Source organism: Thunnus albacares, chromosome 10, assembly GCF_914725855.1.
Source record: "Thunnus albacares chromosome 10, fThuAlb1.1, whole genome shotgun sequence".
NCBI lineage: Eukaryota > Metazoa > Chordata > Actinopteri > Scombriformes > Scombridae > Thunnus > Thunnus albacares.
The window spans coordinates 16650437-16665646 of record NC_058115.1 but is presented as its reverse complement, the minus strand read 5'-3'; the positions used below and the strand labels follow the sequence as shown (position 1 = coordinate 16665646).

The 15210-nt window shown below is 39.5% G+C and overlaps 2 protein-coding genes and 1 long non-coding RNA gene across 4 annotated transcripts; all 3 read right to left on the bottom strand.

Moving 5' to 3' along the window:
- Window positions 1–62: 62 nt before the first annotated feature.
- Window positions 63–3159, bottom strand: LOC122990886 (protocadherin gamma-A12-like). The gene has a single exon (XM_044364454.1). It carries the CDS (start codon window positions 3125–3127, stop codon window positions 707–709), a length of 2421 nt encoding a protein of 806 aa, XP_044220389.1. The 5' UTR covers window positions 3128–3159; the 3' UTR covers window positions 63–706.
- Window positions 3160–4856: 1697 nt separating this feature from the next.
- LOC122991001 (protocadherin beta-15-like) lies at window positions 4857–7454 on the bottom strand. The gene has a single exon (XM_044364594.1). The coding sequence runs from the start codon at window positions 7314–7316 to the stop codon at window positions 4857–4859; it is 2460 nt and encodes an 819-aa protein (XP_044220529.1). The 5' UTR covers window positions 7317–7454.
- Window positions 7455–7931: 477 nt separating this feature from the next.
- Window positions 7932–11568, bottom strand: LOC122990898. 2 transcript variants are annotated; one of them, XR_006405502.1, is made up of 4 exons: window positions 11313–11568; window positions 9923–9967; window positions 9387–9470; window positions 7932–9269 (listed from the first exon to the last, which is right to left on the bottom strand). It is a non-coding gene; the product is annotated as an uncharacterized LOC122990898 (long non-coding RNA). The 2 variants fall into 2 exon arrangements; XR_006405503.1 differs by having other exon boundaries at window positions 8140–8328.
- Between the last annotated feature and the right edge of the window lie 3642 nt (window positions 11569–15210).

The following is a 15210-nucleotide window of genomic DNA, read 5'->3' as shown; positions in this document are numbered from 1 at the left end:
TTAACCAAAGTCAAGTATTATTCATTTTAGACCTAAAAAGCTTTGCCTCCCATTCTTAAATTAAATGAGAACTACGAGCTGCAGTGTTTCTACCATTTAATGAGACTTGCTGATAACGGAGAAAAATAAATCAAAAAACAGGAAGTGAAATATTTTTGAAGGAGCGCACAGCTCATTTTTATTACTAATGTCGATTCCCATTAATGCAGTTTCTGGGTAAAATGTCCTTGTCACCAAAAATTCTTTCATAGGGCCCATGTTTTCCGCTTGAAAACATCTGGTTGAAGCATAAACTGGATCACAGTTGATTGGAGTCACACACATTAACTGACAGTTTTCTGAAATTAACCAATTAGATGTGAAGAGTATTTGTCAGTAGTCATAATGAGTATGTATCTTTCTGAAACTAGACCACCAAAATTAACTTATCACTGAACATAAGCAGAGTGTATTGACAACAATAAAAAGTGAAAAATACATGTTTCACATATAGAACGTTGATTAACAGGTCCATGTCTCGGGGGAAATAAGAAAAAAGTTTAACATTTGCTGGCGTAATTTACAAAGTAGATAATGAGAAGGGAATTTTTTTTTCCTAATAAACAAATTATTTATCTTCAACAACCAGACAGCACTTTGAAAATTCGGACACATTAAATTGTTTCAGCCAGACAGACATTTAAGAATTCAACAAACAAACAGAAAATTAGTAAGTTGCGATGAGGAATTGAACAGCTCCTACCTCTGCAGAAGCCTCCAAATCTTCGAACGGATCAGCAAAGTCTGATGGACTTTTCCTCAGAGTCTGGTCAGCAGGCAGAGTGCTGTCATTGTAAGATGTCACGAACTTAAAATCACTGGTTCTAGACCCTGTTGTCAAGTAGGCGTCATAATTATAAGTGCTGCGTAAAGTTCCTGTGCCGTCAACATCTGCGTAATTAGGAGGGAGATAAGCGCTGGGGATGGCAACTGCTCCATCAAACAACAATCTGGGCTTTCTCCTGCGACAAAACCTCACACCCAGGATGATGATGATAAAAGTAAGAAAAAAGGTGGACACAGACACCAGTGCGATGATCAGATAAGAGGTCAGTTTGGAATTCTTCTCATCATAAGAAATATCCTTCAGTTCTGGGACCTCAGCCAAGTTATCAGAAATAAGTAAATACATGGAACAGGTGGCAGAGAGAGAGGGCTGTCCGTTATCTTTCACTGACACAATAAGGTTCTGTTTCATGCTGTCAGATTCAGAAATGTCCCGCTGTGTCCTGATCTCTCCGCTATGGAGACCAATACTGAAAAGTCCCGGATCAGTGGATTTGACTATATGATACGACAGCCAAGCGTTCTGTCCGGAGTCCGCGTCCACCGCTATCACTTTGGACACCAGAGAGCCTCCGTGTGCAGCTTTGGGGACCAGCTCGGTCATGAAGGAGTTGCCCTCCGGGGCGGGGTACAGTATCTGAGGAGAGTTGTCATTCACATCCGATATGAACACACTGACGGTCACGTTGCTGCTGAGCGGAGGAGAACCGTTGTCTCTGGCCATCACGTGCACTTTAAAACTCCTGAACTGTTCATAATCAAACGACCTCACGGCATGGATCACCCCTGTGTCTCCGTTAACAGATAGATAAGAGGACACCGGGGCTCCGTTCACCTCACCAGGTAACAGAGAATAAATCACTGTGCCGTTTTGTCTCCAGTCGGGGTCTCGAGCAGTAACGGAACATAAAGTGGAGCCAGGTTTGTTATTTTCAGTCACATATGCGCTGTAGGACTGTTCCTCAAACACAGGTGGGTTGTCGTTGATGTCTGCTACAGATAACTGAACAGTTTTAGAGGAGGACAGAGGTGGAGAGCCCTCGTCAGTGGCAGTGATTGTAATGTTGTAATCAGACACTTGTTCACGGTCCAGTTGTCCTGTAGTCACCAGAGAATAGTAGTTTTTAATAGAAGGAACCAACTTAAAGGGGGCGCCTTGCTGAATGGAGCAGCGGACCTGTCCGTTATTCTCAGAGTCTCTGTCCTGCACGTTAATGATGCCCACCTCTGTACCAGGTGACACATTCTCAGGTATGGGATCAGTCAATGATTTCAGATATATCACTGGAGCATTGTCATTTACATCCATAACATCTATCATAAATTGGGCGTATGAGGTTAGCCCCAAACCATCTTTAGCTTGTACTCTTATCTCAAAAGAACTGCTGTCTTCATAATCAATTTCACCAGTTACTCTAATATCTCCCGTTTTAGGATCAATTGAGAAAACATTTACATCGTCATCAGATATGTGGCCAAAGTGATATGTCACATCTCCATTCACTCCTGCATCTGCATCAGTAGCACTCACTGTGAGCACTATAGTATCGAGAGGAGAGTTTTCAGGCAGACTGGCTTTATAAACGGCCTGGCTAAACACTGGGGCGTTATCATTAGCATCCAGTACAGTGACGTGTATGACTACTGTACCCGATCTCTGGGGAGAGCCACCATCTAAAGCTGTGAGAAGCAAATTTATCTCTTTTTGTTTTTCTCGATCAAGTTTGTTCTCTAGTACGAGTTCAACCTTGCTGTTGTCAACAGCAAGAATAAAGTTGTCGTTCTTTTGGAGGTTGTACCTTTGAACAGCATTTTGACCTATATCTGCGTCATGGGCCTCCTCGATAGAGAAACGGTTACCCTTTTCAGCGGACTCCCATATTTCCATTTCAATCAAATTATCCCTAAATTTGGGCGAATTGTCATTTACATCCTGAATGTGAAGAGTTATGCGATGAAGCTCCAAAGGATTTTCTAACACTAGGTCTACTTTTAAAGCACACGAGGGTTTCTTGCTACAAAGGCTTTCTCTGTCAATTCTTTCCGATATAATCAAATCTCCGGTATTCAGATTAATGTCACAGTACCGTTTACGAGTCCCTTCAAAATCAACACGAGCCTTTCGTGAAGATAAACTCCTCATGTCGAGACCCAGATCTTTGGCTATATTTCCAATAACAGAATTGCGTTTCATCTCTTCTGGTATAGAATAACTCAGGTCTCCATAAACGAGGTGCAGCGTTACAAAGAAGGAAACAAAGCAGAAGATCGGACGAAGCACTGAAAATCCTTTGTCTCCCATCCTGACAGAACGCACCTCCTCAGCTTGTAGAATTTACTGCGCAGTGCGAAACATTAAATATGTCCAAAAAGAGTCAATGCATCAACACTCTACACCAGTGTATACGATGAAATATAATCAAGGGTTTGACCGATTCAGCAGAAAAACTGCAACTATTTCTCACGCAGCAGTAGTGGGTGGAGTAGTGTGTGTATATTTTCTGTCAGGCAACAGCGACGCCGTGAGTCGCTTTTTATTTTCACACTGGTATGTAACAAAGCATTTTTCACAGAGTACAAAACCACATTAATGTAATATTTGCCGATGCTGATATAAAATGTCCACACCAAGTTTAAAAAAAAAGCAACAATTGCGATTATATTATTGTTGTTGATAATATTATTCTTAATATTATCATTAATGAGAAAATCTCCCTGGGCTTATTAGCTTCAGTAAGACATGACTGAAGGGAAAAAAAAACATACACTACAACATACAATTGAACTTGTGCCGGAGAAGTGTTTCAGCACCACGGACAGATACCATCAGTCATTGAAGGGCTGGTTGCACAGAGAAATTTTACATTGCTCTACTGATTACGACCAGTCTAAGATTTGTCCTTTAACTCGTCTAATTTGAGTTTCACCTGTTGATAAGTCACAAAAATAAAGCGAACAAGTACGTCAATATTTGGATAGGCTGCAGTAACCGTTAAATCCTATTAAATGTGTTTGCTATTCTCACAACCGCAGATTCTTCGTAAAAATCCTTATAATTATACATTCTTTCATAATACCTTTTTTTCCCCTTGAAAACAATTGTTTGACCAGCCTGGTCGCCAGAATAAAACGTTGGCATTGTACGTTTCTGCAAACCACAGAAACGTTGAATATCTACGTTTCAACACGTGTAATACGTAGCATATTAACATTTCTACAAAACGTATCATCTCAACATTTCCAAAATACGTATCATCTCAACATTTTTCAAGTGACGTAGTTCACATGCGATCTATATGAGCTGACTTTGGAAGAGGGGTCGGTGGGCGGTTAGGAAGTTTCTTGGCAGAAAGTTTAAAGTTGGAAATCAGCAGAGAGCACGGTTCGAGACCAACTCGGAACCAATGCCCGCTTCCCGTTTCAACCGACAAAAGCGGGTGGGTGTTTTTAGCGAGACGTCAGGACATTTGCAGCCGTTTTTCTGGCGAGAAAACCGGGTGTTTTTAGTGAGACATCGGGACATTTGCAGCCGTTTTTATTTTATTCTTTATTTAATTTTAACCCAAACCATGATCTTTCCCTAACCCTAACCAAGTGGTCTTTGTGCCTAAACCTAACCATACCTTAACCACAGCGTTGTTATACCATAAAACATCATTATTCAACGGGTAGAAATGTTAACATGATACGTTTATAGAAATGTTGATATGAAGTAGATATAATCAACAATTCTTTGTCAGAAGTCAAAATAAATGTTTATCTTTATAAAGCAAGACCCCTGAAATAACACAGTCTACAATAAGTAAACACTGTGTTTTTACATGAGCAAAAGAAGAAAAGACACGTTTCACAAGTATAAATGAAATGGTGAGTTCAATGGTCGCGGAGATAAACAGGAAAAAATACTTAAATATTTGCTGAGGTGTTTTACCAATGAGATAGTGACAATTGGAACGAAAATGCACCTTCATTAAGATAACATTACACTTCAACAACCATAAATCACTTTTCTATTTCGTTAACATAGATAACTACTGGAAGAAGGACAACTCAAAAAAGACGCAAGAAATGATATCTGTTGTAAGGAGTGTTTGAATGGTTCCTACCTCTACAGAAGCCTCCAAATCTTCGAACGGATCAGCAAAGTCTGACGGACTTTTCCTCAGAGTCTGGTCAGCAGGCAGAGTGTTGTCATTGTAAGATGTCACGAACTTAAAGTCACTGGTTCTGGATCCTGTTGTCAAGTAGGCGTCATAATTATAAGTGCTGCGTAAAGTTCCTGTGCCGTCAACATCTGCGTAATTAGGAGGGAGATAAGCGCTGGGGATGGCAACTGCTCCATCAAACAACAGTCTGGGCTTTCTCCTGCGACAAAACCTCACACCCAGGATGATGATAATGAAGGTCAGAAAAAACGTGGAAACAGACACCAGCGCGATGATCAGATAAGAGGTCAGTTTAGAATTCTTCTCATCATAAGAAATATCCTTCAGTTCTGGGACCTCAGCCAAGTTATCAGAAATAAGTAAATACATGGAACAGGTGGCAGAGAGAGAGGGCTGTCCGTTATCTTTCACTGACACAATAAGGTTCTGTTTCATGCTGTCAGATTCAGAAATGTCCCGCTGTGTCCTGATCTCTCCGCTATGGAGACCAATACTGAAAAGTCCCGGATCAGTGGATTTGACTATATGATAGGACAGCCAGGCGTTCTGTCCGGAATCCGCGTCCACCGCTATCACTTTGGACACCAGAGAACCTCCATGTGCAGCTTTGGGGACCAGCTCGGTCATGAAAGTGTTGCCCTCCGGGGCGGGGTACAGTATCTGAGGAGAGTTGTCATTCACATCCGATATGAACACACTGACGGTCACGTTGCTGCTGAGCGGAGGAGAACCGTTGTCTCTGGCCATCACGTGGACTTTAAAACTCTTGAACTGTTCATAATCAAACGACCTCACAGCGTGGATCACCCCCGTGTCTCCGTTAACAGATACATAGGAGGACACCGGGGCTCCGTTCACCTCACCGGGTAACAGAGAATAAATCACTGTGCCGTTTTGTCTCCAGTCGGAGTCTCGGGCAGTAACGGAACATAAAGTGGAGCCAGGTTTGTTATTTTCAGTCACATATGCGCTGTAGGACTGTTCCTCAAACACAGGTGGGTTGTCGTTGATGTCTGCTACAGATAACTGAACAGTTTTAGAGGAGGACAGAGGTGGAGAGCCCTCGTCTGTGGCAGTGATTGTAATGTTGTAATCAGACACTAGTTCACGGTCCAGTTGTCCTGTAGTCACCAGAGAATAGTAGTTTTTAATAGAAGGAACCAACTTAAAAGGGACATTTTGTTGAATGGAGCAGCGGACCTGTCCATTGTTCTCAGAGTCTCTGTCCTGCACGTTAATGATGCCCACCTCTGTACCAGGTGACACATTCTCAGGTATGGGATTAGACAGTGATTTCAGATATATCACTGGAGCATTGTCATTTACATCCGTAACATCTATTATAACTTTGGCGTATGAGGTTAACCCTAAACCATCTTTAGCTTCCACTCTCATTTCAAAAGAACTACTGTCTTCAAAATCAATCACACCAGTAACTCTAATTTCTCCCGTTGTAGGGTCAATAGAAAATACATTTACATCATCGTCTGACACATGGCCAAAGTCATATGTCACATCTCCATTCACTCCTTCATCTGCGTCAGTAGCACTGACACGAATCACTGTGGTACCTGGAGGAGAGTTTTCAGGCAGACTGGCTTTGTAAACGGCCTGGCTAAACACTGGGGCGTTATCATTAGCATCGAGTACAGTGACGTGTATGACTACTGTACCTGATCTCTGAGGAGAGCCACCATCTAAAGCTGTGAGAAGCAAATTCAGTTCATTTTGTTTCTCTCGATCAAGTGTATTTTCTAGCACGAGTTCAACCTTGTTGCTGTCAACGGCGAGAATAAAGTTGTCGTTCTGCTGTAGGTTGTACCTTTGAACAGCATTTTGACCTACATCTGCGTCATGGGCCTCCTCGATTGAGAACCGGTTGCCTTTGTCTGCTGACTCTCTTATTTCCATTTCAATCAAATTTTTCTTGAATTTCGGCGCGTTGTCATTTACATCTTGAATATGAAGAGTTACACGATGAAGCTCCAAAGGATTTTCTAACACCAGATCTACATTAAACACACACGAGGGTCTCTTGCTGCAAAGGCTTTCTCTATCAATTCTTTCCGATATAATCAAATCTCCGGTACTTAGATTAATGTCACAGTACCGTTTACGAGTCCCTTCAAAATCAACACGCGCCTTTCGTGAAGATAGAGTCCTCAGGTCGAGACCGAGATCTTTGGCTATATTTCCAATGACTGAGTCACGTTTCATCTCTTCTGGAATAGAATAACTCAGGTCTCCATAAACGAGGTGCAGCGATACAAAGAAGGAACCAAAGCAGAAGATTGGGCCTAGCGCTGAAAATCCTTTGTCTCCCATCCTCGTAAAAACACGTTTACGGCTTGAACAAATTAATGTCCAGATTAAAAACAATCCAATTCCGAAAAACAGTCAGCAATCCAATATTTCGTAAAGGCAAACACGACGAATAGTAGTCATGGAATGAAGTGATTCTTGTGAGAAATTACAACTGTAATGCAGTAACAGTGGGTGGAGATGTCTGTGATGGTTTTGTGCTAGCCCACAGCGGCACCATGAGTCGCTTTTCATTCCTTACACCTGCATGCAAGCAATACTGAACTGACCCTGCCTTATCCACCTTTCACGCGAACTGTGTGCCACTTGTAAAATACAAATCTAATGGATAATGTTCAAAGATAAATGAGTAGCGTATTCAATGTGAAAAAAATTATGTTTATTGACATTACGTCTAAAGTGTATTTACTTGCAGATAAAAACCTGAATATCTGATAAAAACACAAAAAAATAATAATTTGTACTGATACAGCATGATTCGGCACCATGGATAAACTACAGCCGCTCCTTATACAGTCAGGATCTGATAGAACGTGCCATTGGTTTGGCGATATGTTACAGCTATAAAGTCTTGACCATATGGATGAAATCAACTCACACACAGAATGCTTTAAAATATGTGTTACTAAAAATTTTTATTAGGAAGATGCGTTTAAAATAAAATACTGCATGTGTATGCCTTTAGATATACCTGATTTTAAGATGATCTTACAGTGTTTAACAAAATATTCAAGAGTAATACTATCACTGAGGGGACATTAAAATATTTACATAATTATTATCATTACTACTATAGTAGTAGTATTATTAAAAATGATGAATGAATGATCCAGAAGTCATGGCTAAAAGAGAGAAAAAATGTTCCCAGTTGCACTTGTTTCAGCACCACGGACAGAGACAACAGGAGGCTCATATTGAATGGCTTTTTCTACCAAAAAAAAAAGACTTGTCTCCTGGGTTACCATTTTGTTTCCAGTCATAAGACAGCAGGAACAACCACACAGATCTGTGAGTACTAGATAGAAATGAACTGTTTAAGCACCATGGAAAGTGTCACTTATTGACCAAACATTTCCTCTTGTCTGTCCATGCAGTCCTCATAAACATCAGTTGAGTCAAATGGTAAATACATGGATGTGGAACTAAATGCATGGTCATGTATATACAATTAAAAAGTAAAAGTGAAGATTTACCTTCAAGTCATTGAACATTGCAAGTGAACAGTATCACTTAAAATTAGCTTAAAAACAAGATAGTAAACACTCTAAACATGATAAAAATCTAATCTATTCAAATGCATTATTAAGGCATTTACTCCAAACTTTTTCTCTATACGGATTGCAGGTAAATTTCCTGTATGTCAAAAAAAAAACTCATTATGTTGTTTGCCGCTGGTTCTGGAAACCATGGTCTGAAGCATTCCCAATTAGCTGTGAGTCTCCAAGCTGTAAACAAACACCATCTGTTTTGCTTTTCAGCTGTTAGTCACTTGATATTTTAGTTTCAGTGGAACAAGCTGGCCAGCAGCTCCTCCATCTCCTCACACCTATGCCTCCACTCAGCTGCCCGACCGATCCCTCAGGCTGTGCCAAACCGGAGAGCTGGATTACATTGCTGTCTGCTCCAGTGCCTGAGTCAGAAAGTTTCAAATTCTCCACTTGATAGCTTCTTTATAGCAACTGTAAATCCTAAACTCTAATGTGTCCCAGGTAACAGTGTGTGTCGCAGTAACTCTGTACCACTATGATTGTCTCCTCTTCTCCATTCTTTTCTTTTTCACTTCCAAATGGTAAATGTCACAGTTCAGCACTTCTGCCAAAACTGCTGCAAGGGTCATCTTAGTTGTTCACTCTTTCAGCATCAACAAACTTCACTCCAGCAATATCATACTGGTCATTAAGTTACCTTGTCATCACAGAAATAATGCCGACATATCACACTTTCAAGATAGAGTGCCTGTGTGATAAAATATGAAATGATTTTCAATTTGTCAACATCCTGGTGTTTGTTCTTATGAAATGTACATTTCTACTAAGCTGTCACATAAAAGATGATTCAACTTAACTTACTCACCCGCACAATAGTTCTGAAAGATGAGCAGACACAGCTTCTTCAGGTATCCACAAGCAGGGGTTGTCTTTCAGGAATTACAGAAACCTAAGGAGAGAATACAAGACCATCAAAGTTAGTGTACAATCAGCACTTTCTACTGATGCAGAGTTTGGTATGAATCGACCCTTATCCTTTCCAGCTACCTTAAAACATACAGCATACTGCATTGTTTTTGTATTTTAAAATGATATTTTCAAATTCAACATTATTATTATTGTCAACATTATTCAATTTGTGTAAACACACACTTTCCCAATATAATTGTACTAAAGTGCTTTTAAAAATGCCCAGTTAGTCATTGACGAGTGGAAGTATTGCTAATGTAAAAATAAACTTCAAAATGTTACACTATATATACATATATATATATATATATATAAAATAAAATGTCAGTTGAGCCTAATACACAAACTTTACAAGACAACAATTTCTAATTGTACCTCACCATGCTGTCAGGGTGAAATATTTATCCATATTGGCATAAGTGTTTAACGCACCTCTTCGATTTTCAAAATCACTGACAAAAGTTGCTCCTGTTCCCTCTGCAGATGAAGAAAAGAAAAGAAAACAATCACTAAAAACATTGGTAAGAATGAATTAATAAAGTAATTTACATTGTAGAGGCAAACCCTAACACTTTTCATGATTTATTTTGGTATCACGTCCGTGTATACCTGTGTGAAATGTCTGATGTAGGTTGCTTGACCAGAACTTAGCTGATGAATAAATTCAACATATAAGTGTAAACAGTGCGCAGGAGGTGATTTTTTGTTCTGAACTATTGCTACGCACCTGGTGTGCAAAGACCACTTTTTCTCCAAATATGTCCATATATGTCAAAGATTAAATATGCCCACAAAAGCTTCTGCAATTCGAGTGGATAAAACTTGGCAAAGTCCTAAAATAGAGGCAGATATGTAAAGTAACCTAGCCCAGCATCCTGGGCTAAAGACAGGGTTAGCCCACTATGGAATGCGCCAAGATTAGCTTTCTTAGGGCTCACACTGCACTTGGCCCAGGGCTGAAAGCATTCTTAGAACCCTCTTCACCCCAGGCTAAGAAAGCTTTCACACTGGCACAATCCTGGTATATTCCAAAGTGGGCTAACCCTGACTCTACTGTAGAGCTGGCTGGCCCTTCTCCAGGGCAGGATTAGTCCCGAATTGCGGGGCTATCCCATGAAAATCTACTAAACACGGAGCTAAAAGTTGCCAGTGTGAAACAGGCTACAGTAAACAGTGGAGTAGTCACGCGTCATTCTAGAATGTAAACATTAGTTGTGTGTTCCAACAAACATTTTACCCAGAGCTGGTAGAAGTGCAGTGTGTATCGTATAGCCCTGGGCTTAGGTTAACAATGTGTGTGTGTGTGTGTGTGTGTGTGTGTGTGTGTGTGTGTGTGTGTGTGTGTGTGTGTGTGTGTCTAAATGATCCCACGGTCAACTAATGATAATGATAGCTAATGATAGCCCTGGGCTAAGAATATTCAGCGTGAAAAGCCCTTTAGCCCGGGGCTAGCAGCTCCCTTAGCCTGGGGCTAAGAAGGTTCTGTAATGCTTTTAGCCCTGGGCTAAGTGTAGTGTGAAAAGCCCTAGACTAGCATTATGTCTTTTGGGGGTTTACCATGTTCTGTGCCCAGCTGTGTTCTGTGAAAAACTGAAGCAGACAATTGCACTAGCTAACTCTCTAATAAATAAATAAAGTAAATATAAAATAATGTTACTTGCTTGGTTACATGGTTGAGTCCAATAACTTTACTATCTAACCAGTTAGCATTTGAAAAACGAGACAACAACAAAGCAGATAATGTCTGTTAAATGATGCTTTAGAGCTAACTAGCCGTGTTTGTTGCCATGTTTGTTTGCTATGGTGAACTCCTTTAACTTACCGATAATTTCATGTCGCTGAAATTAAGTTTGTTGTCCTGAATAACTGGGGCGGTCTTTCCCATCGTTTCAGCTACATTGCGGGACTTTCACATTCAACATTTAAACGATGTTTAAAAGATAATTGAAAATAAGAGGCCAGCAACGCCAGACAGAGTTACTCAGATAATTCAAATGAAGAGGACTCATTTGCGTGACCGCCTCTTTTTCTTCTTCTACAGTATGTTTAACGGCATCGGCCATCTTCCGGAGTCATCGTTTGCGTGACGGACCCATGGACGGACCAGAGCGTAACCTTAATTACTTCCGCATCCACCAAAACAAATTTGAATATTTGAATATCAATTTGAGTATTTAGTTCATCAAGTGCCACCACTGTTATATTTAGGATTTAGATTAAGACTGAACATTTATATTTATATTTACAATTTAGATTAAACATTTACATGTAGGATACAATGTTAGATTTATTATTTAGGATTTAAATGGATTTAAATGTAACATTTACTATCATGTTAAGCACTTTGAACTGCTTTTGTATGAAATGGAAGCACAAATAATCCATAATTTGGATTTTTATATAAATGGACTCCATTGCCCCATACAAGTCTAAGGTTGAATTCTTCAGGAACATTAGCTGTTTGTTTTATTTACTGAATATTGCTGTTTCCCTGCATCATCATATTGTCTGAAACCTTGTCAAAGGAAGATAGGTGTATATTGACTATCAATAGCCATTCCTGGTTTTAATCAAACACAGCTAAAATCCAGAAGGCCCCAGTCTTGAATGAAATAATCACTGAAACTTTGTGTCTCCATATTAGTTGATTTGCCAAAAGTGTTGAGAAGAATGGCATTGAAAGGGTTAACCTGCCAGGGAAGGAGAGAGGAGTGGCCTAGAGTTGGCTGAGCAGCCCATAAAAAAGGATGGGCTTCATGTGAGAATCCCTTCACTGACCTTCAGCAGCAGAACACCGAGTTCCCTTTTTTGGCCTCAGTGAATATTATTATATTATAGAATATTATTATTGTTATTGTTATTGTTATTGTTATTGTTATTATTATCGTTATTATTATCATTATTATTATTATTATTATTATTATTATTATAACAGCCATTGTCAACTGTCACAGTCATCTGTCAACTAACAGTCAACCATTTTCAATGCTCAAACCTAACAATAAACTATCAATTACACACTCTATGGATTTATCCTCACCTAGAAACCTGTGCAACAATCCTACTCAGTCCTCAGTATTTTACTAAAATCCCTTAATACAGTTGATCTTTCTGTTGTTGACAAAGATTATCTTCTGTGGGTTTGGTAAGAATGAGAGCGAGAAACTTCTGAGTCTGAATTCATGTCTGTAATGCCTGAAAAAATAGCCTATGCCAATGCACTGTAAGGCTCTCTTACCTTATATTAACACTTAATTCAAATAAAAGACAACATACATACATTACATATTTCATGACCCAATTCAATATTGAAAGTGTGACAAAATTCAAATATCTTGGTTTGATTGGAAGTTTATGCTTTTCTCTGAGTTGTAGAAAGATGATTATTGAAAATGATTTGCTCTAAATTACATGGATATCATTCATTAACATGATGCTGTCTGAACTCTGAGGCTCATTGATTCAGTTTATCATTCAGTATTTCAGATAGTTACACCAGTTACAACTGTACCTTGTATATGGTCAACTGGCCTTCACTGAGAGACATAGTAATCACTTTATATACAAAGCTCCTGTTTAAAAATTGCCACCAAAATTGCACTGCACACCAACACTATGAAATTTATCATCCTGCCAGACAACCCACTTTCAGAAGAGCAACACTTAAATTTAAGGGCATTTTTATACTTAGTTATATTTATCTATTTCACTTTTTAGGATCCCCATTAGTATCAATACAGAGTGTTTTATGTTAAAACATTTTTAAATATCTAAAACTCTGAGTTTTAAAATATATAGTGTCAGTTATGCTGAAGCCAATTCTAAAGATTGCACAACAGAGCAACATTACTTACTCATGTGTAAATGTCATTCTTATGACTGCCATTCAAACCCAATGTAGCATGTACATCATTTCAGCACCAAAGCAAACACATTGTTGACTCCATCACTCATAATCATCCAGTATGTACTCTTGTTTTAATGTTTTTCAGGACTTAAATGGTGGTTGACAGCTGTCATATCATAATAGTGCAAAAAATAAGTACAACAGCTCAGTTGGACTGCTAACTGACCAGCGGTAGCAGTACATTCAGGGCACTTCGTTCTCTCCTGGCAAGCTTTAACATCTTCGCACTATAAACTGGTACCCAGGTTTTGATGAGTTTTGATGATGCCTCAGACTTCAGTATCTGAAAATCTGACAATAATGGTTTCAAAATGTGAAGTTTGGTGGAATGGCTGGTCATGACTCTTCAAATACACTATGTAACTTTGACACCCACCATTCCTTGGGTATCCAATAAACATGGAGACTCAGGAAGAATGTCGAACAGAGGTTTTGTCCCATTATCTCAGATCCATTTTGCCCTATGAATGGCTGTTTTCCTCATATAGTCAACTACTTGATCTGGAGGCCAGATCATTTTCAGCCATACTACTATATTTACAGCCCTTTCAGAAGGCACATCTGATGAGTTCTCTCTCTCTCTCTTTTCTTTTGGACCATCAACCATCCTGGAACTGTTCTGCTTCCCTGGCTGTCGGTGCCATTTACAGAGGTTTTCTATCTGGTTCCTCCCTGCTCATGCGCTGCGCCTCTGGTCTCTCCCTTTCTTGTGTGAATGATGTCTTTATCTCTCTCTGTCTCCCTTGTGCATGTGGTTTCTTGCTCTCCTTCCTCTGTGTTTTTCTGCATTGTGTGATGTGAGCTTGTGTGTATGTGTAGTCTGTCCTCTTTCCAGGTCTCCATGGTGATGGAGGTCACAGGGCTCAGGTCTTACCTGTTTTTGGCAGCATCGGGAAGTTGTTCAACATCCTCCTGATCAGATTCTTCATATATGTTATCAATCTATCTATAATTTTGTCATCCTGTTTGTCCATGCTGTATTTCTGTAATGTTGCTTTCTTGATCTGTTCTGTACACACAACATCTGCTGCATATTTGCCCACTCTGGGAGAGGGATCCCTCCTCTGTGGCTCTTCCTGAGGTTTCTTCCATTTTTTCCCTAGAGGGTTTTTTTAGGGAAATTTTCATTGATCAAATTGAGGATCTAAGGATAGAGGATGCTGTATTGCTGTTCAGATTGTAAAGCCCCTGAGGTAAATTTGTGATTTGTGATATTGGGTTATTTTGGGCATAGGGGAGAACTCACAACACAGAGACTGGCAAGACAAGACTGATGTTTGGCTAAATGTCTTCTTCAGCAGTCTCTGGCCTGCATGGTCTATTTCTCTGCTTCCTATGATTTCTAAGGCATTCCTCCAGAAAACCAGTTGAGGGGCATTGGCTCTGACCTTCACAATACCGTGCTTGCTTAAAATAGGTCCCAAGCAAATTCACAAGATCAGTGTTGGGGCTAATAAAGCAGTATCATCTCACACAATTTTAATGCAAACCATTACGTCATAAAAAAATCAAGTGAAAAATCAAGTGAATTTTATGTATATAACCTCAAAATTACAAATGTGCCTCAAAGCACAACAGAGGAGGGATCCCTCTTCCAGACATGTAATAGATGTCAAAAAGACAGAAATAATAGTACTATTTCTGTCTACTCTAAAGGAGTACAAGGCTTATTGTAAAAAAAAACAAAAAAACAAAAACAACAAAAAAAAAACTTATCTTGAGTCAGCCCAAAATAATTGAACCACAACTAATCCATTCCATAAAATAACAACTTAGAGATGATGCAAATCAGACTAATTCAAGTTTGGCTTGA

Bases quoted from the DNA above. Each gene is read 5' to 3' on its own strand.
- LOC122990886 (XM_044364454.1), bottom strand. From the start codon at position 3,127: ATGGGAGACAAAGGATTTTCAGTGCTTCGTCCGATCTTCTGCTTTGTT.
- LOC122991001 (XM_044364594.1), bottom strand. From the start codon at position 7,316: ATGGGAGACAAAGGATTTTCAGCGCTAGGCCCAATCTTCTGCTTTGGT.